At 31.7% G+C, this 25071-nt stretch overlaps 2 protein-coding genes and 1 non-coding gene across 3 annotated transcripts in view; 1 reads left to right on the top strand and 2 right to left on the bottom strand.

Annotated features, from left to right (window-relative positions):
* Window positions 1–25071, top strand: part of LOC118440685 (homeobox protein rough) — a 40979-nt gene that overhangs the window by 6614 nt on the left and 9294 nt on the right. The gene's annotated exons all lie outside the window — the stretch shown is intronic.
* LOC118440452 (solute carrier family 49 member 4-like) lies at window positions 21343–24543 on the bottom strand. The gene is made up of 10 exons (XM_085658347.1): window positions 24396–24543; window positions 24037–24318; window positions 23855–23945; window positions 23636–23748; window positions 23060–23314; window positions 22855–22984; window positions 22273–22378; window positions 21766–22135; window positions 21582–21678; window positions 21343–21436 (listed from the first exon to the last, which is right to left on the bottom strand). Exons 1-10 carry the CDS (start codon window positions 24541–24543, stop codon window positions 21343–21345), a joined length of 1686 nt encoding a protein of 561 aa, XP_085514473.1.
* Window positions 22509–22581, bottom strand: TRNAR-UCU (transfer RNA arginine (anticodon UCU)). The gene has a single exon. It is a non-coding gene; the product is annotated as a tRNA-Arg (tRNA).

Raw genomic sequence — 25071 nt, forward strand, 5'->3', positions numbered from 1 at the left:
ACCTTTAATCGCGCCCGAACACCCACGCGAGTGTTAGAAATACGATGACTCTACTCTACAATTCGCGTTTTCGATTCGAACAATCAAACGAAGTTTAATCGCGCCCGAGAACACCAACGCCTGTGCCCGCCGACACGCGCGCCAGTGTTCTTCCTATCCTTCCCGCATTCGCGTGTAAAAATCGATGATGAATCCAGCCAGGCAACGACGCATCCGTCGGCAGATGAACCTATCCCTCGACGATCTATCCTGGAAAAGAAGAAGACAAGCAGAAAATAAGAGAAAAAAAAAATACATTAAATTAAACATATTATTTATATATAATATAAACATTAAATAAACATAATTAAAAACATAAACACATAATTAAACACATAATTAAATACATAATTAGAAAGAAACAACATAAATAAATATTAAGAATACATATTGAAAAGAAGATAGCATAATTGAAAACATAATCCAAAAAGAAAAGTATGAGATAGAAACGAGAGCCGGAGAAAGAAAAGAGAGCCCCAAAAAGAGAAGAATAGAGAGCCCCAAAAGATAAGACAAGAGAAAGAGTTCTATATGATGCTGAGACAGCAACCCGCACAGAAGCCCTCACCCACAGGCCCCACCCGTGGGTCCCACCCGAGATATATGAAGGATAATTAATGAGAGTAATTAAGAATAAATAGAAAGGACAGCGGACGTAAAAGAGAGAGAGAAAAATTTCCTTTTCGTTTCTCCAAGAAATTATTATACAATATATTTCTATTAAATCTCTTCTTTTGAAGCGATATAAAATGAAAAATATTAATGTTCAGGTAGAATTAGATTAAAAAGATAAGGGAAAAGTAATACAATATGCAGCCATTCGCTCGTTAATACTTGCATTAAAGATTCTATAATTAGAGTATGCAAGTAATACCGACCCAGGTCTCACTACGTGGAAGTTGCTGCATGTGGAGACCCACGAGCTAACGGTGACTCTACTTTACTCTAAAATCCGCGTTCCGCGATACCGATCCCTTATGCCTTCCGCTTCGAATATCTTGGGCATGGGACAAAGCTAACAGGAAGTATCTAGCCTTAGCTACAGGGACTCCACTTACAGAAAGCTTAACCGTTCGACACCCTCCGCCTCAGGCATAACAGACTATTAAGCACATCTGAATTCGTGCATCCGAATTTCGAACAATCAAAGCGCATTAATCGCGTTCGCGACACTCACGTGTTTTATTATTACGTAGCTTCTACTGTTCTATACAAATTCGCGAAGTAATCTAATCGATATTTCGAAGAAATAAAACGAAGTCCTCGGTAGGACTTTCAATCGCGCACGCGAACACTTACGTGAGTGTTAGAATAACGGTGATTCTAAGTTGAAATCCGAAGCGGACGCCGAATTTCAACACTAAAACGAAGTCCATGATAGGACTTTTAATCGCGCCCGGACACCCACGCAAGTGTTCGAAAACGGTGACTCTACTCTAAATAAACTAATCGAATATTCGAGCAAACGAAACGAAGTCCCCGGTAGGACTTTTAATCGCGCACGCGAACACTCACGTGAGTGTTAGAATAACGGTGACTCTAAGTTGAAATCCAAAGTGACATATGCTAACCGGTATTTAGACTTTCCATGATATTTGTCGGGATTTCCGCCCCGCTACCAAACATGAGGATTGTCATAACATCAGCCAGCTATGTACAGCACTACAAGGTAAACCGTTCGCGCACCCCGAATTTCAACACTAAAACGAAGTCCATGGTAGGACTTTTAATCGCGCCCGGACACCCACGCAAGTGTTCGGAAAACGGTGACTCTATTCTAAAAAAACGCGTTCGCGAGGTAATCTAATCGAATATTCGAGCAAATATAAACGAAGTCCCCGGTAGGACTTTTAAATCGCGTCCGCGTTCATTCACGTGAGTGTTAGAAAAACGGTGACTCTACTCTAAATTCGCGTTTTCGATACGAACAATCAAACGAAGTTTAATCGCGCCCGAGAACACCCACGCTTGTGCACGCCGACACTCGCGCGAGTGTTCTTCCTATCCTTCCCGTAACCGCACATAAAAATCGATGATGGGTCTAGCCAGGCGATGACGAATTCGACCAGACGTGAACCTATGCCTTGTTGATCTATCCTGAAAAAAAAAGAAGCTAAGGAAACATTAGAAGAAGAAAAGAAAAGACATATTGAATATCGCTGCATGATTACTTGATCATCCCTGAAAAAGAAAAAAAGAAGATGAATAAGAGAAACACAAAAAAATTCATAAAACAGAAAATAAATACGTATAAATAAATAAGAGGGCTGGAGAATGAGAGCTCTGCACGATTCTGAAACAGCTGCTCGCATCATCTCATGGATCCTAGCTAAAACTCATAAAACATAATTAATAAGTATATATTAATAACATAATTAAAAACATAATTAAAAAGAAATAACATAATAAAAATCTGAAAAGACATAATGAGAAGAAATAACATAATTATATTCTGAAAAGACATAATTAAAAAGAAATAACATAATAAAAACCTGAAAAGACATAATGAAAAGAAATAACATGTTAATAACATAATTAAAAACATAATTAAATAAGGAACATATTAGATAGAGAAGAAAACCCCAGAAAGATAAGAAAATAGAAGTAGCTCTGCATGCTGCTGAAACAACAGTCCGCTTCATCTCATGGTTCCTGCCTAATGCTTAAAAATTAAAATTAATTAGAATATATTAATAACAAACCTAAAAACATAAAAACATAATTAAAAAGAAATAACATAATTATATTCTGAAAAGACATAATTAAAGAGAAATAACATAATAAAAACCTGAAAAGACATAATGAAAAGAAATAACATGTTAATAACATAATTAAATACATAATTAAATAAGGAAAATATTAGATAGAAAAGAAAGCTGCAGAAAGATAAGAAAATAGAAGCAGTTCTACATGACGCTAAGACAGCAACTCGCACAGAGGCCCACACCGATGTCCCCATCCCATGGGTCCCACCCAAGACTTATAAATCATAATTAAAAAGAGTAAATCAGTATGAAAAATATGAAATAGAAAAGAGAGCCCAGAAAGAGAAGGTAAGAGAAGCAGCTATATATGATGCTGAAACAGCAACCCGCACAGAAGCCCTCGCCCACAGGCCCCACCCGTGGGTCCCACCCGAGATATATGAAGGATAATTAATGAGAGTAATTAAGAATAAATAGAAATAACAGCAAACAAAAAAGTGTAATAGAAAAGTTATACAGTATGCAGCCATTCGCTCAGTAGTACTTGCGTTAAAGAATTTATAATTATTGTATGCAAGTAATACCGACCCAGGTCTCACTACGTGGAAGTTGCTGCATGTGGAGACCCACGGACTGACGGTGACTCTACTCTAAAATTCGCGTTCCGCGATACCGATCCGCTATACCTTTCCGCTTCAATGCACTGGCTTCTTAACTAACAGGGTATGCGTAGCTTAGCTACAACACACCTCTTACAGATAGCTCCACCTTTTGCACCGTCTGCTTCAGACATAACGGATTATTAAGCACATCTGAATTCGTGCTTTCCGAATTTCGAACAATCAAAGCGCACTCCTTAGAAATACTAATCGCGTCGCGACACTCACGTGTGTGTTATAATTACGTAGATTCTACCGTTAAGCCGAAATTCGCGAAGTACCCCCAACGAAATTTTGAAGAAATCAAACGAAGTCCACGGTAGGACCTTTAATCGCGCCCGAACACCCACGCGAATGTTAGAAAAATGATGACTCTACTCTATAATTCGCGTTTTCGATTCGAACAATCAAACGTAATATAATCGCGCCCGAGAACACCAACGCCTGTGCCCGCCGACACGCGCGCCAGTGTTCTTCCTATCCTTCCCGTATTCGCGTGTAAAAATCGATGATGAATCCAGCCAGGCAACGACGCATCCGTCGGCAGATGAACCTATCCCTCGACGATCTATCCTGGAAATGAAGAAGACAAGCAGAAAATAAGAGAAAAAAAAAATACATTAAATTAAACATATTATTTATATATAATATAAACATTAAATAAACATAATTAAAAACATAAACACATAATTAAACACATAATTAAATACATAATTAGAAAGAAACAACATAAATAAATATTAAGAATACATATTGAAAAGAAGATAGCATAATTGAAAACATAATCCAAAAAGAAAAGTATGAGATAGAATCGAGAGCCGGAGAAAGAAAAGAGAGCCCCGAAAAGAGAAGAATAGAGAGCCCCAAAAGATAAGACAAGAGAAAGAGTTCTATATGATGCTGAGACAGCAACCCGCACAGAAGCCCTCACCCACAGGCCCCACCCGTGGGTCCCACCCGAAATACACAAAGGATAATTAATGGGAGTAATTAAGAATAAATAGAAATGACAGCGGACATGAAAGAGAGATAGATAAATTTCCTTGTCCTCCTGTAAGAAATTATTGTACAATAAATTCTGTTATATTTCTTCTTTCGAAGAATTATTAGCAATATAAGTTGGAAATATATTAATGTTTAGTTGGAATTAGATTAAAAAGATATTGGAAAAGTAATACAATATGCAGCCATTCGCTCGGTAATACTTGCATTAAAGATTCTATAATTAGAGTATGCAAGTAATACCGACCCAGGTCTCACTACGTGGAAGTTGCTGCATGTGGAGACCCACGAGCTAACGGTGACTCTACTTTACTCTAAAATCCGCGTTCCGCGATACCGATCCCTTATGCCTTCCGCTTCGGATATCTAGGGCGACTTAGCTAACAGGAGGTATATAGCATCAGCTACAGGGACCCCACTTACAGAGAGCTTTACCGTTCGACACACTCGCCTCGGGCATAACGGATTATTAAGCACATCTGAATTCGTGCATCCGAATTTCGAACAATCAAAGCGCATTAATCGCGTTCGCGACACTCACGTGTTTTATTATTACGTAGCTTCTACTGTTCTATACAAATTCGCGAAGTAATCTAATCGATATTTCGAAGAAATAAAACGAAGTCCTCGGTAGGACTTTCAATCGCGCACGCGAACACTTACGTGAGTGTTAGAATAACGGTGATTCTAAGTTGAAATCCGAAGCGGACGCCGAATTTCAACACTAAAACGAAGTCCATGATAGGACTTTTAATCGCGCCCGGACACCCACGCAAGTGTTCGAAAACGGTGACTCTACTCTAAATAAACTAATCGAATATTCGAGCAAACGAAACGAAGTCCCCGGTAGGACTTTTAATCGCGCACGCGAACACTCACGTGAGTGTTAGAATAACGGTGACTCTAAGTTGAAATCCAAAGTGACATATGCTAACCGGTATTTAGACTTTCCATGATATTTGTCGGGATTTCCGCCCCGCTACCAAACATGAGGATTGTCATAACATCAGCCAGCTATGTACAGCACTACAAGGTAAACCGTTCGCGCACCCCGAATTTCAACACTAAAACGAAGTCCATGGTAGGACTTTTAATCGCGCCCGGACACCCACGCAAGTGTTCGGAAAACGGTGACTCTATTCTAAAAAAACGCGTTCGCGAGGTAATCTAATCGAATATTCGAGCAAATATAAACGAAGTCCCCGGTAGGACTTTTAAATCGCGTCCGCGTTCATTCACGTGAGTGTTAGAAAAACGGTGACTCTACTCTAAATTCGCGTTTTCGATACGAACAATCAAACGAAGTTTAATCGCGCCCGAGAACACCCACGCTTGTGCACGCCGACACTCGCGCGAGTGTTCTTCCTATCCTTCCCGTAACCGCACATAAAAATCGATGATGGGTTTAGCCAGGCGATGACGCATTCGACCAGACGTGTACCTATGCCTTGATGATCTATCCTGAAGAAAAAGAAAATAAGGAAAAATCAGAAAAAGAAAAGACATATTGAGTATCGCTGCATGATTGCACGATTATCCCTTAAAAGAAAATGAGAAAATAAGATGAATAAAAGAAAGATAAGAAAGTAGAAGTACCTCTGCACGCTGCTGAAATAACAGTCCACTACATCTCATGGGTCCTACCTAATGTTTAAAAATTAAAATTAATTAGAATATATTAATAACAAACCTAACAGCATAAAAACATAATTAAAAAAAAATAACATAAATGAATACTCAAAGAACATAATTAAGAGGAAAGAATATAATTAAATTCTGAAAAGACATAATAAAAAGAAATAACATATTAATAACATAATTAAAAACATAATTAACGTAGAAAAATATGAGTAATAAAAGAAAGCTGCTGAAAAATAAGAAAATAGAAGTAGGTCTTCAGGCTGCTGAAACAACAGTCCGCTTTATCTAATGGTTCCTACCTAAAACCTATAAATCATAATTAATAAGAATTTATTAATAACATAACTGAAAACATAATTAAAAACATAATTAGAAAGAAACAACATATATAAATATTAAACAAATATAATTAAAAATGAACTGGCTTAATAAAAATCTGAAAAGACATAATGAAAAGAGATAACATATTAATAAGATAATTAAAAACATAATTAAAATAAGAAAATAATAAACATAATTAAATAAGAAAAATATTAAATAGAAAAGAAAGCTGCAGAAAGATAAGAAAATAGAAGCAGTTCTACACGACGCTAAGACAGCAACCCGCACAGAGGCCCACACCCATGTCCCCATCCCATGGGTCCCACCCGAGACTTATAAATCATAATTAATAAGAGTAAATCAGTATGAAAAATATGAAATAGAAAAGAGAGTCACAGAAAGAGAAGAAAAAAGAAGCAGTTCTACACGATGCTAAGACAGCAACCCGCACAGAGGCCCACACCCATGTCCCCATCCCATGGGTCCCACCCGAGACTTATAAATCATAATTAATAGGAGCATATAAGAATGGAAAATATGAAATAGAAAAGAGAGCCCCAGAAAGAAAACAAAAGAGAAGTAGCTCTATAAGATGCTGAGAAAGCAACCCACACAGAGGCACACACCCATGGGCCCCTCCCATGGGTTCCATCCGAGATATATATAGAGGATAATTAATGACATTAAATAAGAAACAATAGAAATGACAGTAATTATACGAACGATAAAAGGCTGAATTTTATTTGATTAAACTTAAGAAAAATAAAAGTTTAATTAAAAAGAAATGAAATATTCTGAACACAGATATAAATAAATATTATTCTCTCTGAAAGAAATATTATATTTATTAATCGATAATATATGATAATATATGTACATGTTGTCTATAACTTTGCTATTAATATCCTATTGTTTAAATATTAATTAATTATTCCTTCACGTGTTCGGGATCCCACGAGTCGGACCTAGCTGAAAAGAAATAAGGAAAGAAAAAAGAATATATATATATGTATATTAATTATACGAACGATAAAATTCTAAATTTAATTTGATTAAACTTAAGAAAAATAAACGATTAATATAAATAAATATTATTCTCCCTGAAAGAAATATTATTATATCTATTAATCGATAGTAAATGACAATACATGTATATGATTTTTATAACGTTGTTAAGAATATCTTATTGTTTAAACGTTAAGATAATCCTATTTATCAATTATTCCTTCCCGTGTTCGTGATTTCACGACTTAGACCTAGTTGAAAAGAAATAAGGAAAAAGAAAGAATATGTATATATGTATATTAATTATACGAACGATAAAATTCGGAATTTAATTTAATTAAACTTAAAAGCTAAGAAAAGAAAATATTAATTAAAAAAGAATGAAAAATTCTGAATACTGATCTAAAGAAATATAATATTACTTTTACATTTCATAGATATGCGATTTTAATATAGAACTCGATTTTCTTAAAATTAAATTATGAATTGAATTGAACTTTAGAAAAGAAAAAATGTGCTAAATCTATCAATCGACTTTAACGTAAAATTTGATTTTATTAAACTCGAATCATAAATTCAATTAAGTTTAAAAAAAAAAGTTTAATATTAAAAAGGCATAAAATATGAAATAATCCTATTCGCGTACGCGTGGCAATGTGGGAATATTATTTACGGAAAGTTACTTCGTCTCAATTTTTTAAATTTACACCCCTACACCCATCACCATAAGAGCATTTTGAGTGACAACATGGTAAAATTAAAATACTAACATAGTAAAACTGAGAGCCATTCTCGAAAGTTCCTAGTGAACCTTCGAAAATAACTCAATAGCCTAATAGTTGTCCTCTTGAGCCACATGTTGTCTTTGGCATATAGCCTCTTCTTTGCTTCGTTCCTCAACCTAATCGATTATCACTCTAAAACTGTAACGACAAAATTTGATTCCGAATTCTAAGATATGAAAGAAAACCCTAATACAACCCTAACGAATCTGAAAACTTATTATTATCCTTTCGAAAGATACTTTTTCGCTGCATGGAAGAAATTAGTTATTAATTATAAAAAAATTAGAAATTAGATAATAGTATATTAATTACTGAAAATCCTGAGCTAAAAATAATTAATTTATCATCTAGGCTTACGGACTACGTCTCTTTGTCTTTTAGCAATCATTCTACTCGATTTTTCTCTTTCAAAACCAATAACTCTATCGAGACTTTTTTTGTATCAATTTAAATTGATTAAATATTTAATTAATAATTATTTAAAAATATAAAGCAAACCCTTGGACGTTCCTTCTTACAAACGAATATTTTAATTATTGTAATAAAATCATCCACAGTTTCGTTTGTAATCCAGAGACTATCCATCGCGAGTGTCTTCTTACTCGTTCCTTATTAGAACTTATGAATATCGGTTCATTACTTATTTCCGCGCGAGTAAAATATTTAAAAATGTATTAAAATATTCAAAATCTGAAATAATTATAAACGCGTTTGAGCAAGAAGACCCTATCCTGATCTAATAAATAAATGAAAAAATATGAAACCATTCACGAGTAAATCTCCGAAGAAATTTACTCGTGGTCACTCAATGCTCTTCTACTAATTAATTACAACCAATCACCCGTGCCGATTCGGACCTTTCGTCCTCGACATGATTGAGTGATTGGAGGGACTTAAAAATTCACTCACTACTTAAGAAGTTCTGCGATGGCTCCAAAACACTCGTTCAGATCGAAATTGAGAGTGGACAATCCGTATGTGGTTGCAAACTAGGTAGGTCGACATCGAAGTTGATCAAGAATCTCTTCAATGATGCACTGATTCTATATCGCGATAGTTACTTTTTAACGAAAGGTCACTGAATTTACTTCGCGAAACTCTACTGTCTTTTATAAATACAGCCTATGCGACTGTTAAAAAATTAATAAAGTTTTCGAACAAACACTGACTCTAACGACTGCATTGCACGCAGACGTTGCAAAAACTTTTGCATTTTAAATCCCGAAACGCGAACGAACAAACACAGCTTCTACTTCGCGATATTTATATTTAAGAGATAAAAATATTCGATTACAGCATTGGCTCCCGAGCGATTGTAATGACGTTCTGAAACAACAAAATGAAAACAAAAATATTAATATCACTGCTATAATAAAAAACTGTATAAATTATTGAAGAAACGTAACATATAAAAATATATTTACATTAATATTCGTTGATACTTGTAGCGAAGACATGCTGAGACACTTTAGATGTTTCCTCGCCAAAAGAAAAAGGAAAAATGATTCGGTAATCGCGATTCAGACTTTTTAATGTTTAAATAAATGTACTGTTGTTTAAATATTACTCTATTCTATCCCGCGTGTAATAAAAAGCGTTGAAATAATTATAAAATTACCGAAACTATTAATTTATAAGCTTTAGCGTTTAGAAAAGAGAATCGCGATGTGCACAGGACGAAGACCGAAAGAAAACTAACTCGCGAACTGTCAAAGTCGTGAAAAAGTGCGTTTATGTTTATATTTCACGAGGCAACTACTCCGAATTTAAAAATTTAAAGTAAAAGAAAATTATATTAAAATTATTTTAAGTCCCGAGCGCGATTCAGACTTTTTAATGTTTAAATAAATGTATTATTGTTTAAATATTACTCTATTCTATCCCGCGTGCAATAAAAATCATTTAAATAATTTTAATATTATCGAAAATATTAATTTATAAGCTATAGCGTTTAGAAAAGAGAATCGCGATATGTACAGGTCGAAGACCGAAAGAAAACTAACTCGCGGACTGTCAAAGTCGTGAAAAAGTGCGTTTATGTTTATATTACACGAGGCAACTACTCCGAATTTAAAAATTGAAAGTAAAAGAAAATTATATTAAAATTATTTTAAGTCCCGAGCGCGATTCAGACTTTTTAATGTTTAAATAAATGTACTGATGTTTAAATATTACTCTATTCTATCCCGCGTGTAATAAAAAGCGTTGAAATAATTATAAAATTACCGAAACTATTAATTTATAAGCTTTAGCGTTTAGAAAAGAGAATCGCGATGTGCACAGGACGAAGACCGAAAGAAAACTAACTCGCGAACTGTCAAAGTCGTGAAAAAGTGCGTTTATGTTTATATTACACGAGGCAACTACTCCGAATTTAAAAATTTAAAGTAAAAGAAAATTATATTAAAATTATTTTAAGTCCCGAGCGCGATTCAGACTTTTTAATGTTTAAATAAATGTATTATTGTTTAAATATTACTCTATTCTATCCCGCGTGCAATAAAAATCATTTAAATAATTTTAATATTATCGAAAATATTAATTTATAAGCTTTAGCGTTTAGAAAAGAGAATCGCGATGTGTACAGGTCGAAGACCGAAAGAAAACTAACTCGCGGACTGTCAAAGTCGTGAAAAAGTGCGTTTATGTTTATATTACACGAGGCAACTACTCCGAATTTAAAAATTGAAAGTAAAAGAAAATTATATTAAAATTATTTTAAGTCCCGAGCGCGATTCAGACTTTTTAATGTTTAAATAAATGTACTATTGTTTAAATATTACTCTATTCTATCCCGCGTGCAATAAAAATCATTTAAATAATTTTAATATTATCGAAAATATTAATTTATAAGCTTTAGCGTTTAGAAAAGAGAATCGCGATGTGCACAGGTCGAAAACCGAAAGAAAACTAACTCGCGAACTGTCAAAGTCGTGAAAAAGTGCGTTTATGTTTATATTACACGAGGCAACTACTCCGAATTTAAAAATTTAAAGTAAAAGAAAATTATATTAAAATTATTTTAAGTCCCGAGCGCGATTCAGACTTTTTAATGTTTAAATAAATGTACTATTGTTTAAATATTACTCTATTCTATCCCGCGTGCAATAAAAATCATTTAAATAATTTTAATATTATCGAAAATATTAATTTATAAGCTTTAGCGTTTAGAAAAGAGAATCGCGATGTGTACAGGTCGAAGACCGAAAGAAAATTAACTCGCGGACTGTCAAAGTCGTGAAAAAGTGCGTTTATGTTTATATTACACGAGGCAACTACTCCGAATTTAAAAATTTAAAGTAAAAGAAAATTATATTAAAATTATTTTAAGTCCCGAGCGCGATTCAGACTTTTTAATGTTTAAATAAATGTACTGATGTTTAAATATTACTCTATTCTATCCCGCGTGTAATAAAAAGCGTTGAAATAATTATAAAATTACCGAAACTATTAATTTATAAGCTTTAGTGTTTAGAAAAGAGAATCGCGATGTGTACAGGTCGAAGACCGAAAGAAAACTAACTCGCGAACTGTCAAAGTCGTGAAAAAGTGCGTTTATGTTTATATTACACGAGGCAACTACTCCGAATTTAAAAATTTAAAGTAAAAGAAAATTATATTAAAATTATTTTAAGTCCCGAGCGCGATTCAGACTTTTTAATGTTTAAATAAATGTACTGATGTTTAAATATTACTCTATTCTATCCCGCGTGTAATAAAAAGCGTTGAAATAATTATAAAATTACCGAAACTATTAATTTATAAGCTTTAGCGTTTAGAAAAGAGAATCGCGATGTGCACAGGACGAAGACCGAAAGAAAACTAACTCGCGAACTGTCAAAGTCGTGAAAAAGTGCGTTTATGTTTATATTACACGAGGCAACTACTCCGAATTTAAAAATTTAAAGTAAAAGAAAATTATATTAAAATTATTTTAAGTCCCGAGCGCGATTCAGACTTTTTAATGTTTAAATAAATGTATTATTGTTTAAATATTACTCTATTCTATCCCGCGTGCAATAAAAATCATTTAAATAATTTTAATATTATCGAAAATATTAATTTATAAGCTTTAGCGTTTAGAAAAGAGAATCGCGATGTGTACAGGTCGAAGACCGAAAGAAAACTAACTCGCGGACTGTCAAAGTCGTGAAAAAGTGCGTTTATGTTTATATTACACGAGGCAACTACTCCGAATTTAAAAATTGAAAGTAAAAGAAAATTATATTAAAATTATTTTAAGTCCCGAGCGCGATTCAGACTTTTTAATGTTTAAATAAATGTACTATTGTTTAAATATTACTCTATTCTATCCCGCGTGCAATAAAAATCATTTAAATAATTTTAATATTATCGAAAATATTAATTTATAAGCTTTAGCGTTTAGAAAAGAGAATCGCGATGTGCACAGGTCGAAAACCGAAAGAAAACTAACTCGCGAACTGTCAAAGTCGTGAAAAAGTGCGTTTATGTTTATATTACACGAGGCAACTACTCCGAATTTAAAAATTTAAAGTAAAAGAAAATTATATTAAAATTATTTTAAGTCCCGAGCGCGATTCAGACTTTTTAATGTTTAAATAAATGTACTATTGTTTAAATATTACTCTATTCTATCCCGCGTGCAATAAAAATCATTTAAATAATTTTAATATTATCGAAAATATTAATTTATAAGCTTTAGCGTTTAGAAAAGAGAATCGCGATGTGTACAGGTCGAAGACCGAAAGAAAATTAACTCGCGGACTGTCAAAGTCGTGAAAAAGTGCGTTTATGTTTATATTACACGAGGCAACTACTCCGAATTTAAAAATTTAAAGTAAAAGAAAATTATATTAAAATTATTTTAAGTCCCGAGCGCGATTCAGACTTTTTAATGTTTAAATAAATGTACTGATGTTTAAATATTACTCTATTCTATCCCGCGTGTAATAAAAAGCGTTGAAATAATTATAAAATTACCGAAACTATTAATTTATAAGCTTTAGTGTTTAGAAAAGAGAATCGCGATGTGTACAGGTCGAAGACCGAAAGAAAACTAACTCGCGGACTGTCAAAGTCGTGAAAAAGTGCGTTTATGTTTATATTACACGAGGCAACTACTCCGAATTTAAAAATTTAAAGTAAAAGAAAATTATATTAAAATTATTTTAAGTCCCGAGCGCGATTCAGACTTTTTAATGTTTAAATAAATGTACTGTTGTTTAAATATTACTCTATTCTATCCCGCGTGTAATAAAAAGCGTTGAAATAATTATAAAATTACCGAAACTATTAATTTATAAGCTTTAGCGTTTAGAAAAGAGAATCGCGATGTGCACAGGACGAAGACCGAAAGAAAACTAACTCGCGAACTGTCAAAGTCGTGAAAAAGTGCGTTTATGTTTATATTACACGAGGCAACTACTCCGAATTTAAAAATTTAAAGTAAAAGAAAATTATATTAAAATTATTTTAAGTCCCGAGCGCGATTCAGTATTTTAATGTTTAAATAAATGTATTATTGTTTAAATATTACTCTATTCTATCCCGCGTGCAATAAAAATCATTTAAATAATTTTAATATTATCGAAAATATTAATTTATAAGCTTTAGCGTTTAGAAAAGAGAATCGCGATGTGTACAGGTCGAAGACCGAAAGAAAACTAACTCGCGGACTGTCAAAGTCGTGAAAAAGTGCGTTTATGTTTATATTACACGAGGCAACTACTCCGAATTTAAAAATTGAAAGTAAAAGAAAATTATATTAAAATTATTTTAAGTCCCGAGCGCGATTCAGACTTTTTAATGTTTAAATAAATGTACTGTTGTTTAAATATTACTCTATTCTATCCCGCGTGTAATAAAAAGCGTTGAAATAATTATAAAATTACCGAAACTATTAATTTATAAGCTTTAGTGTTTAGAAAAGAGAGTCGCGATGTGTACAGGTCGAAGACCGAAAGAAAACTAACTCGCGGACTGTCAAAGTCGTGAAAAAGTGCGTTTATGTTTATGTTACACGAGGCAACTACTCCGAATTTAAAAATTTAAAGTAAAAGAAAATTATATTAAAATTATTTTAAGTCCCGAGCGCGATTCAGACTTTTTAATGTTTAAATAAATGTATTATTGTTTAAATATTACTCTATTCTATCCCGCGTGCAATAAAAATCATTTAAATAATTTTAATATTATCGAAAATATTAATTTATAAGCTTTAGCGTTTAGAAAAGAGAATCGCGATGTGTACAGGTCGAAGACCGAAAGAAAACTAACTCGCGGACTGTCAAAGTCGTGAAAAAGTGCGTTTATGTTTATATTACACGAGGCAACTACTCCGAATTTAAAAATTGAAAGTAAAAGAAAATTATATTAAAATTATTTTAAGTCCCGAGCGCGATTCAGACTTTTTAATGTTTAAATAAATGTACTGATGTTTAAATATTACTCTATTCTATCCCGCGTGTAATAAAAAGCGTTGAAATAATTATAAAATTACCGAAACTATTAATTTATAAGCTTTAGCGTTTAGAAAAGAGAATCGCGATGTGCACAGGACGAAGACCGAAAGAAAACTAACTCGCGAACTGTCAAAGTCGTGAAAAAGTGCGTTTATGTTTATATTACACGAGGCAACTACTCCGAATTTAAAAATTTAAAGTAAAAGAAAATTATATTAAAATTATTTTAAGTCCCGAGCGCGATTCAGACTTTTTAATGTTTAAATAAATGTATTATTGTTTAAATATTACTCTATTCTATCCCGCGTGCAATAAAAATCATTTAAATAATTTTAATATTATCGAAAATATTAATTTATAAGCTTTAGCGTTTAGAAAAGAGAATCGCGATGTGTACAGGTCGAAGACCGAAAGAAAACTAACTCGCGGACTGTCAAAGTCGTGAAAAAGTGCGTTTATGTTTATATTACACGAGGCAACTACTCCGAATTTAAAAATTGAAAGTAAAAGAAAATTATATTAAAATTATTTTAAGTCCCGAGCGCGATTCAGACTTTTTAATGTTTAAATAAATGTACTGTTGTTTAAATATTACTCTATTCTATCCCGCGTGTAATAAAAAGCGTTGAAATAATTATAAAATTACCGAAACTATTAATTTATAAGCTTTAGCGTTTAGAAAAGAGAATCGCGATGTGCACAGGACGAAGACCGAAAGAAAACTAACTCGCGAACTGTCAAAGTCGTGAAAAAGTGCGTTTATGTTTATATTGCACGAGGCAACTACTCCGAATTTAAAAATTTAAAGTAAAAGAAAATTATATTAAAATTATTTTAAGTCCCGAGCGCGATTCAGTATTTTAATGTTTAAATAAATGTACTATTGTATACATATTACTCTTTTCTATCCCACCTGCAAAAAATATCATTTAAATAATTATAAAATTACCGAAAATATTAATTTATAAGCTTTAGCGTTTGGAAAAGAGAATCGCGATGTGTACAGGTTGAAGACCGAGAGAAAACTAACTCGCGAACTGTCAAAGTCGTGAAAAAGTGCGTTTATGTTTATATTACACGAGGCAACTACTCCGAATTTAAAAATTTAAAGTAAAAGAAAATTATATTAAAATTATTTTAAGTCCCGAGCGCGATTCAGACTTTTTAATGTTTAAATAAATGTACTATTGTTTAAATATTACTCTATTCTATCCCGCGTGCAATAAAAATCATTTAAATAATTTTAATATTATCGAAAATATTAATTTATAAGCTTTAGCGTTTAGAAAAGAGAATCGCGATGTGTACAGGTCGAAGACCGAAAGAAAATTAACTCGCGGACTGTCAAAGTCGTGAAAAAGTGCGTTTATGTTTATATTACACGAGGCAACTACTCCGAATTTAAAAATTTAAAGTAAAAGAAAATTATATTAAAATTATTTTAAGTCCCGAGCGCGATTCAGACTTTTTAATGTTTAAATAAATGTACTGATGTTTAAATATTACTCTATTCTATCCCGCGTGTAATAAAAAGCGTTGAAATAATTATAAAATTACCGAAACTATTAATTTATAAGCTTTAGTGTTTAGAAAAGAGAATCGCGATGTGTACAGGTTGAAGACCGAGAGAAAACTAACTCGCGGACTGTCAAAGTCGTGAAAAAGTTCGTTTATGTTTATATTACACGAGGCAACTACTCCGAATTTAAAAATTTAAAGTAAAAGAAAATTATATTAAAATTATTTTAAGTCCCGAGCGCGATTCAGACTTTTTAATGTTTAAATAAATGTACTGATGTTTAAATATTACTCTATTCTATCCCGCGTGTAATAAAAAGCGTTGAAATAATTATAAAATTACCGAAACTATTAATTTATAAGCTTTAGTGTTTAGAAAAGAGAATCGCGATGTGTACAGGTCGAAGACCGAAAGAAAACTAACTCGCGGACTGTCAAAGTCGTGAAAAAGTGCGTTTATGTTTATATTACACGAGCCAACTACTCCAAATTTAAAAATTTAAAGTAAAAGAAAATTATATTAAAATTATTTTAAGTCCCGAACGCGATTCAGACTTTTTAATGTTTAAATAAATGTACTGATGTTTAAATATTACTCTATTCTATCCCGCGTGTAATAAAAAGCGTTGAAATAATTATAAAATTACCGAAACTATTAATTTATAAGCTTTAGTGTTTAGAAAAGAGAATCGCGATGTGTACAGGTCGAAGACCGAAAGAAAACTAACTCGCGGACTGTCAAAGTCGTGAAAAAGTGCGTTTATGTTTATGTTACACGAGGCAACTACTCCGAATTTAAAAATTTAAAGTAAAAGAAAATTATATTAAAATTATTTTAAGTCCCGAGCGCGATTCAGACTTTTTAATGTTTAAATAAATGTACTATTGTTTAAATATTACTCTATTCTATCCCGCGTGCAATAAAAATCATTTAAATAATTTTAATATTATCGAAAATATTAATTTATAAGCTTTAGCGTTTAGAAAAGAGAATCGCGATGTGTACAGGTCGAAGACCGAAAGAAAATTAACTCGCGGACTGTCAAAGTCGTGAAAAAGTGCGTTTATGTTTATATTACACGAGGCAACTACTCCGAATTTAAAAATTTAAAGTAAAAGAAAATTATATTAAAATTATTTTAAGTCCCGAGCGCGATTCAGACTTTCTAATGTTTAAATAAATGTACTGATGTTTAAATATTACTCTATTCTATCCCGCGTGTAATAAAAAGCGTTGAAATAATTATAAAATTACCGAAACTATTAATTTATAAGCTTTAGCGTTTAGAAAAGAGAATCGCGATGTGCACAGGACGAAGACCGAAAGAAAACTAACTCGCGAACTGTCAAAGTCGTGAAAAAGTTCGTTTATGTTTATATTACACGAGGCAACTACTCCGAATTTAAAAATTGAAAGTAAAAGAAAATTATATTAAAATTATTTTAAGTCCCGTGCGCGATTCAGACTTTTTAATGTTTAAATAAATGTACTGATGTTTAAATATTACTCTATTCTATCCCGCGTGTAATAAAAAGCGTTGAAATAATTATAAAATTACCGAAACTATTAATTTATAAGCTTTAGTGTTTAGAAAAGAGAATCGCGATGTGTACAGGTCGAAGACCGAAAGAAAACTAACTCGCGGACTGTCAAAGTCGTGAAAAAGTGCGTTTATGTTTATATTACACGAGCCAACTACTCCAAATTTAAAAATTTAAAGTAAAAGAAAATTATATTAAAATTATTTTAAGTCCCGAGCGCGATTCAGACTTTTTAATGTTTAAATAAATGTACTATTGTTTAAATATTACTCTATTCTATCCCGCGTGTAATAAAAAGCGTTGAAATAATTATAAAATTACCGAAACTATTAATTTATAAGCTTTAGTGTTTAGAAAAGAGAATCGCGATGTGTACAGGTCGAAGACCGAAAGAAAACTAACTCGCGGACTGTCAAAGTCGTGAAAAAGTGCGTTTATGTTTATATTACACGAGCCAACTACTCCAAATTTAAAAATTTAAAGTAAAAGAAAATTATATTAAAATTATTTTAAGTCCCGAGCGCGATTCAGACTTTTTAATGTTTAAATAAATGTACTATTGTTTAAATATTACTCTATTCTATCCCGCGTGCAATAAAAATCATTTAAATAATTTTAATATTATCGAAAATATTAATTTATAAGCTTTAGCGTTTAGAAAAGAGAATCGCGATGTGTACAGGTCGAAGACCGAAAGAAAATTAACTCGCGGACTGTCAAAGTCGTGAAAAAGTGCGTTTATGTTTATATTACACGAGGCAACTACTCCGAATTTAAAAATTTAAAGTAAAAGAAAATTATATTAAAATTATTTTAAGTCCCGAGCGCGATTCAGACTTTAATGTTTAAATAAATGTACTGATGTTTAAATATTACTCTATTCTATCCCGCGTGTAATAAAAAGCGTTGAAATAATTATAAAATTACCGAAACTATTAATTTATAAGCTTTAGTGTTTAGAAAAGAGAATCGCGATGTGTACAGGTTGAAGACCGAGAGAAAACTAACTCGCGGACTGTCAAAGTCGTGAAAAAGTTCGTTTATGTTTATATTACACGAGGCAACTACTCCGAATTTAAAAATTTAAAGTAAAAGAAAATTATATTAAAATTATTTTAAGTCCCGAGCGCGATTCAGACTTTTTAATGTTTAAATAAATGTACTGATGTTTAAATATTACTCTATTCTATCCCGCGTGTAATAAAAAGCGTTGAAATAATTATAAAATTACCGAAACTATTAATTTATAAGCTTTAGTGTTTAGAAAAGAGAATCGCGATGTGTACAGGTCGAAGACCGAAAGAAAACTAACTCGCGGACTGTCAAAGTCGTGAAAAAGTGCGTTTATGTTTATATTACACGAGCCAACTACTCCAAATTTAAAAATTTAAAGTAAAAGAAAATTATATTAAAATTATTTTAAGTCCCGAGCGCGATTCAGACTTTTTAATGTTTAAATAAATGTACTGATGTTTAAATATTACTCTATTCTATCCCGCGTGTAATAAAAAGCGTTGAAATAATTATAAAATTACCGAAACTATTAATTTATAAGCTTTAGTGTTTAGAAAAGAGAATCGCGATGTGTACAGGTCGAAGACCGAAAGAAAACTAACTCGCGGACTGTCAAAGTCGTGAAAAAGTGCGTTTATGTTTATGTTACACGAGGCAACTACTCCGAATTTAAAAATTTAAAGTAAAAGAAAATTATATTAAAATTATTTTAAGTCCCGAGCGCGATTCAGACTTTTTAATGTTTAAATAAATGTACTATTGTTCAAATATTACTCTATTCTATCCCGCGTGTAATAAAAAGCGTTGAAATAATTATAAAATTACCGAAACTATTAATTTATAAGCTTTAGCGTTTAGAAAAGAGAATCGCGATGTGTACAGGTCGAAGACCGAAAGAAAACTAACTCGCGGACTGTCAAAGTCGTGAAAAAGTTCGTTTATGTTTATATTACACGAGCCAACTACTCCGAATTTAAAAATTTAAAGTAAAGGAAAATTATATTATAATTATTTTAAGTCCCGAGCGCGATTCAGTATTTTAATGTTTAAATAAATGTACTATTGTATACATATTACTCTTTTCTATCCCACCTGCAAAAAATATCATTTAAATAATTATAAAATTACCGAAAATATTAATTTATAAGCTTTAGCGTTTGGAAAAGAGAATCGCGATGTGTACAGGTTGAAGACCGAGAGAAAACTAACTCGCGGACTGTCAAAGTCGTGAAAAAGTTCGTTTATGTTTATATTACACGAGCCAACTACTCCGAATTTAAAAATTTAAAGTAAAAGAAAATTATATTAAAATTATTTTAAGTTCCGAGCGCGATTCAGACTTTTTAATGTTTAAATAAATGTACTGATGTTTAAATATTACTCTATTCTATCCCGCGTGTAATAAAAAGCGTTGAAATAATTATAAAATAACCGAAATTAATAATTTATAAGCTTTAGCGTTTAGAAGAGAACAAGTCGATGTACACTGGACGAAGTGCAAAGATAAACTAACTCACGAATCGTCAAAGTTAATCGCTGGACCGTTTATGTTTATATTGCACAAGGCCAGCCACCGCCAGTTTAAAATTATTAAGAATTGGAATTTTATTTTAAAATTATTTTTAGTTTCTCGCTTGTTTCTTTTTTTATGGTGTTTAAATGAATATACAATTGTTTAAATATTAGTTTATTGTACTACATGTATATTAAGTATTGTTTAAATAATTGAAAAATTATCGATAGTATTAATTTAGGAGTTTTCACGTTTAAAAGAGAGCAAATCGATATGCACTGGACGAAGTGCAAGGATAAACTAACTCACGAATCGTCAAAGTTAATCGAAGGACCGTTTATGTTTATATTGCACAAGGCCAACCACCGCCAGTTTAAAACTTTTAAGGATTGGAATTTTATTTTAAAATTATTTTTAGTTTCTCGCTTGTTTGTTTCTTTATAGTGTTTAAATGAATCTACAATTGTTTAAATATTAGTTTATTGTACTACATGTATTTTAAGTATTGTTTAAATAATTGAAAAATTATCGATAGTATTAATTTAGGAGTTTTCACGTTTAAAAGAGAGCAAATCGATGTGCACTGGTCGAAGTGCAAATGTAAACTAACTTGTTAATTGTCAAAGTTAATCGATGGATATAATTTATAAAATATTATTAAATAAATATTTCTCCGTTATTTTTGTTAAATCATTTCATAAATACTTGTCAAAATATTTTTGTTGCTAAACATTCGTACAAATAAAAAATAGAGTAAAATTTAAATGTTATTATGCATATAGTATAGTAGTTTATTTTTTAAATCACAAATTAATATACTTTTAAAAAATAACCTAAAACGTTATTGGCTTTTATTTTTAAAAAATTTTTCGTTGAATTATAATCCTTTAAGAAAGAATGTGAAATACATACTCTGACGATAAGATTTGGATTTAAAGGCGATCTTTTCTTCGAATCTTAAAACTTAAATTTAAAATTAATTCGGCGACTAGATATCCTTTGAACACAAGAATTAACGATACTTGATTCAAGGATTGTTACCGACCGAATTTATAGCATTGAATCATACTGCCATCTAGTTAAATCAAAAAATGATATATTTTAATATAAAATTTGATAATGTATCACGTAACTAATATATATCACAATCACTCTTCAAGAACGTATAGTATTTCTTTTTTCTTTACTATTTTTTCTAATCTTTCTTTTTTCTTGGTTATTACTCTCACTTCTGTAGGTTTTGCTAAGCCTATTATATAATAAAAATTAATAATATTTAATATTATATTATTACATAATGTTTGATCTTTATGTTTGAATATATATATATATATATATATATATATATATATATATATATATTCAAAAATAATATTGTCCTTTAATATACTTACTCTGATTTCGTACGATTATATTCTTCTTTTACATAAATTACGAGAATTGTTGCGGTTAATAAACTTCCAAAAACACAATATGTTGAACATCGATCACCTGTAATGAAGATAAAGGAATACATATATTTTTTCTATACCTTGTGAACTTCTTTATCGACATTCAATATCATTATATATCGCTTACCGATTCCAGGTATAAAATAAGAAAAATAAAATACAGTTCCTATCAAATTTGCCAAGAATATCATATATCCGCCTACGATGGCTTCCGAAACAGGAAATGCAATTTCAGAAGCAAGTTCAAGAAACAAGGCGGGGGTGGACCAACTGGCCGACATCCCGAGTATTACAGCAGCGTAAAGTTCTTCCTTACGAAATATTAAGATTCGATTTTCAAGCAATAAAATCCAGAGAAACATTATAACGGATATCATTAGCAATATATAAAGACCGATCCTGAGATGACCTTGAAAAATATCGGCCACTCGAGAAGCCACCAAGCTAATAACGCTGCCAGAAATGATAGTCCAAAAAGCAAGTTTATCTGCTTCCTCCTGCGTATTCAGATATAACACACATATGTATCTATTATAACATTATAGTCAGTTATGTTATAACAAATATTGTTATAACATTATAGTCAATTTTGTTATATACATATGAAAAGTTACGAAGGAATGACTGAATTTACTTGTGTAACCATTGAATCGAATGTTATAGTGATCATACTGAGCCACGGTCCGGTCACACCTTGACTAAACGCAGCTGCTAAACATAATTGCCACATATTCTTCTTTCTTATGTAAAAAAAATAAAAAATATTATTGTTATTTAAATTCCATCATTTGTATTAAACAATAATTAAAAGTAACGTTATAAAAGAACAAAAGAAAATAGTTCTTTCCAATAGATAAAAAAAAAAAGAACCATCCCTTGTGGGGATCGAACCCACGACCTTTGGATTAGAAGTCCAACGCGCTATCCTCTGCGCCAAAGGGACTTGAAACGGTATATCAATATATAAGTATAAGAGCATATCTTTTAAATTTGCAATCAATTGTACAATTTATTTGATAAAATTAATTAACTTCTTTCATTGCGACAAACAATCGCAATCACGTTTATAATACAAATAATGATTTGACGTATGTACGGAGGTTTACTAAATCGAACTTCGCCAATAAAATTTTTTTATATAATAAAAAACAAAAATATAACAATAACAATAATAACGTCATATGAATTAAAAAAGGAAATATAAATACTTAATTACTTGAGAAGAAGTAAGATCGAATCTATCAGACTTAAACGAGAAGACATATCTACGGAATCAACAAAAGAGTTAGGATGGTTTGGAAAAAATGATAGGATTCCGACTACGACGAGAGATTGAATTACAAATTCTGAAAATAATAAAAAACAACAATTGATATTATATTATTTAGAAACATTAATAATAATGGATAAAAATTTATTACCGATTCTCATTAACGACATAATTTGTACACGAAGAATCGTTTGTATATGATTATTATTCGAAGATGATCTTGTATCGAACGTTGTTCGTCTCGGTGAACGAAAATAATAACGTTCCTTACGAGAGTACATTCTCAAGTTTCTATATGTTTTCTTATTTAATATTGTATTATTAGTCGGAATTTTTGTATCCACAACAGCTGGCCCTATCAAATAAGATACGGCCATGCCAAATTGATTACAAGCGGAAGATATACCTGAAAAATTGTATAATATTTTAATCGTAGATAATTATTTTATATATTACGTCGAATGAGACATTAGCTATTGACTGAATGAGACATAGGCTATTGATTGTTATCCAGCTATGAGACCCATGAAAATGTAAAATTCATTATATATATATATATATATATATATATATATATATATATATATATATAATGACTTTCTCTTCAGTTAACTGAAATATGGAAGGCCGTCGTTTCGCTTGAAATTAGATTCCATCTCTCGTTTTACCGTTTCGAGGGAGAACAACGGGCGAACTATGATATTAATTATATTAAAGAGATTATCACCGGTTGCGGTGGTGCGTTCTCCACGTGGGAACCAAACAGCAGACACCAGGGCTGTAGCTGGACCAATGATTACCCCGGACAGACCATTTAAGATGGCCGCGGTATGTGCCGTTCTGAATAGATATAACACGATATATCCACATTCATCATATAACATATTGCATCCTGTTAGTTGTATATTTATAAAAGTCATTTTATTAGATTTCTCGGCGTACCTACATAGTGAAGATCGTTTCGTCGCAAGAGAAACATCTGACAAAGGCTGCTAACGCTGAAAGGATCGCTGCCATTCTTATAGGTGCTACCAAACCTAATATTATAGTATAATTAATCTTAACAAATTATATAAATTTAATATTTCTAATTTCTAAACATTATTATGAATGCAAATAAATTTTCACCTTTTCTATACAAAAACCAACAACAAGGAAAACAAAAAGTGATATACGTTATACAGCCCCAATCGGATAAAAGAGCTACGTGATATTTTTGCCAAGTTGTAAACGCTATCATCGTGGATATTGTTATAGGACCCCATGTATTCCATATGCAACACTGACTGCAACTTAGTATACCAAATAAAGCCAAAGCGATCCATCGTTCTTTTGGTATTTCAGAATCCTGATTGATCAGATTAGATGCTTCGTTAAGATCTTCCACGTATTCATTATCGAGAGATCGATCTATATTCGTTAAATATAAAACGAATAAATATCGTTCGATTGAATAGGTTATAAAAATCGTATTAAAATAGACTTACGATACTCTCGAGAATGCGAGTCTTGTGGTGTTTCTAAATTCCCAGTACTTTTTGGATAAATTTTTGACAACTTGCTTCTTTGAGTCTTTGAAATATCTTTAAAGATATTCTCACAGGGTGAACTTCGTGTTTCTTGCAATCGAGTCATATTGTGATTAACAATGACATACGATTTTTCAATGTATACACTTTGAAAATGATATAATTAATTATACATACGAAACATGGCACGAATTTTTACAAGAAGACCGCTAGTAAGTCTTTTACGCAAGAAGTCAAAAAATCCGAGCTGTTTTTCTATGATTCTCGAGATATTCAACGCGTGTTTAGATCGACTGTTCTTTTTTTTCTTCTTAACGTTCAAGAACACATCGCTGATCGTTCTTTTTGAATAGTGCAATTATACGATAAAAGCAATGCTGTTACAAGAGAGTCATCGATATTTCGAAGTAAACAAAGATCGATGTTATTTCTTTGATCTAGCAACGTTTTACGCTCGGTAAATCGAAAATGATTCAATACGGAAGAACATCAACGCTGTGGTTTAACAAAATAAACGCAAGAGAGAGAGAGAGAGATGACGAGAGAAAGAGAGAGAGAGAGAGGAAAAGGAAGAGAGAAAGAGAGAAAGGAATAGAGATAGAGAGAGAGAGAGAGAGAGAGAGAGGGAAAAATA

The sequence above is a fragment of the Vespa mandarinia genome, chromosome 7 (genome assembly GCF_050613455.1).
Source record: "Vespa mandarinia isolate Hongniang chromosome 7, ASM5061345v1, whole genome shotgun sequence".
In the NCBI taxonomy this organism is placed as follows: domain Eukaryota; kingdom Metazoa; phylum Arthropoda; class Insecta; order Hymenoptera; family Vespidae; genus Vespa; species Vespa mandarinia.

What these genes read in the sequence shown, in the direction of transcription:
- LOC118440452 (XM_085658347.1), bottom strand. Translation starts at nt 24,543, where the DNA reads ATGACTCGATTGCAAGAAACACGAAGTTCACCCTGTGAGAATATCTTT. An exon ending in CTCGCATTCTCGAGAGTATC is followed by an intron (nt 24,319 to 24,395) that starts GTAAGTCTATTT and finishes TAACGAATATAG; the next exon opens with ATCGATCTCTCGATAATGAA. An exon ending in TCGATTCAATGGTTACACAA is followed by an intron (nt 22,136 to 22,272) that starts GTAAATTCAGTC and finishes CTGAATACGCAG; the next exon opens with GAGGAAGCAGATAAACTTGC.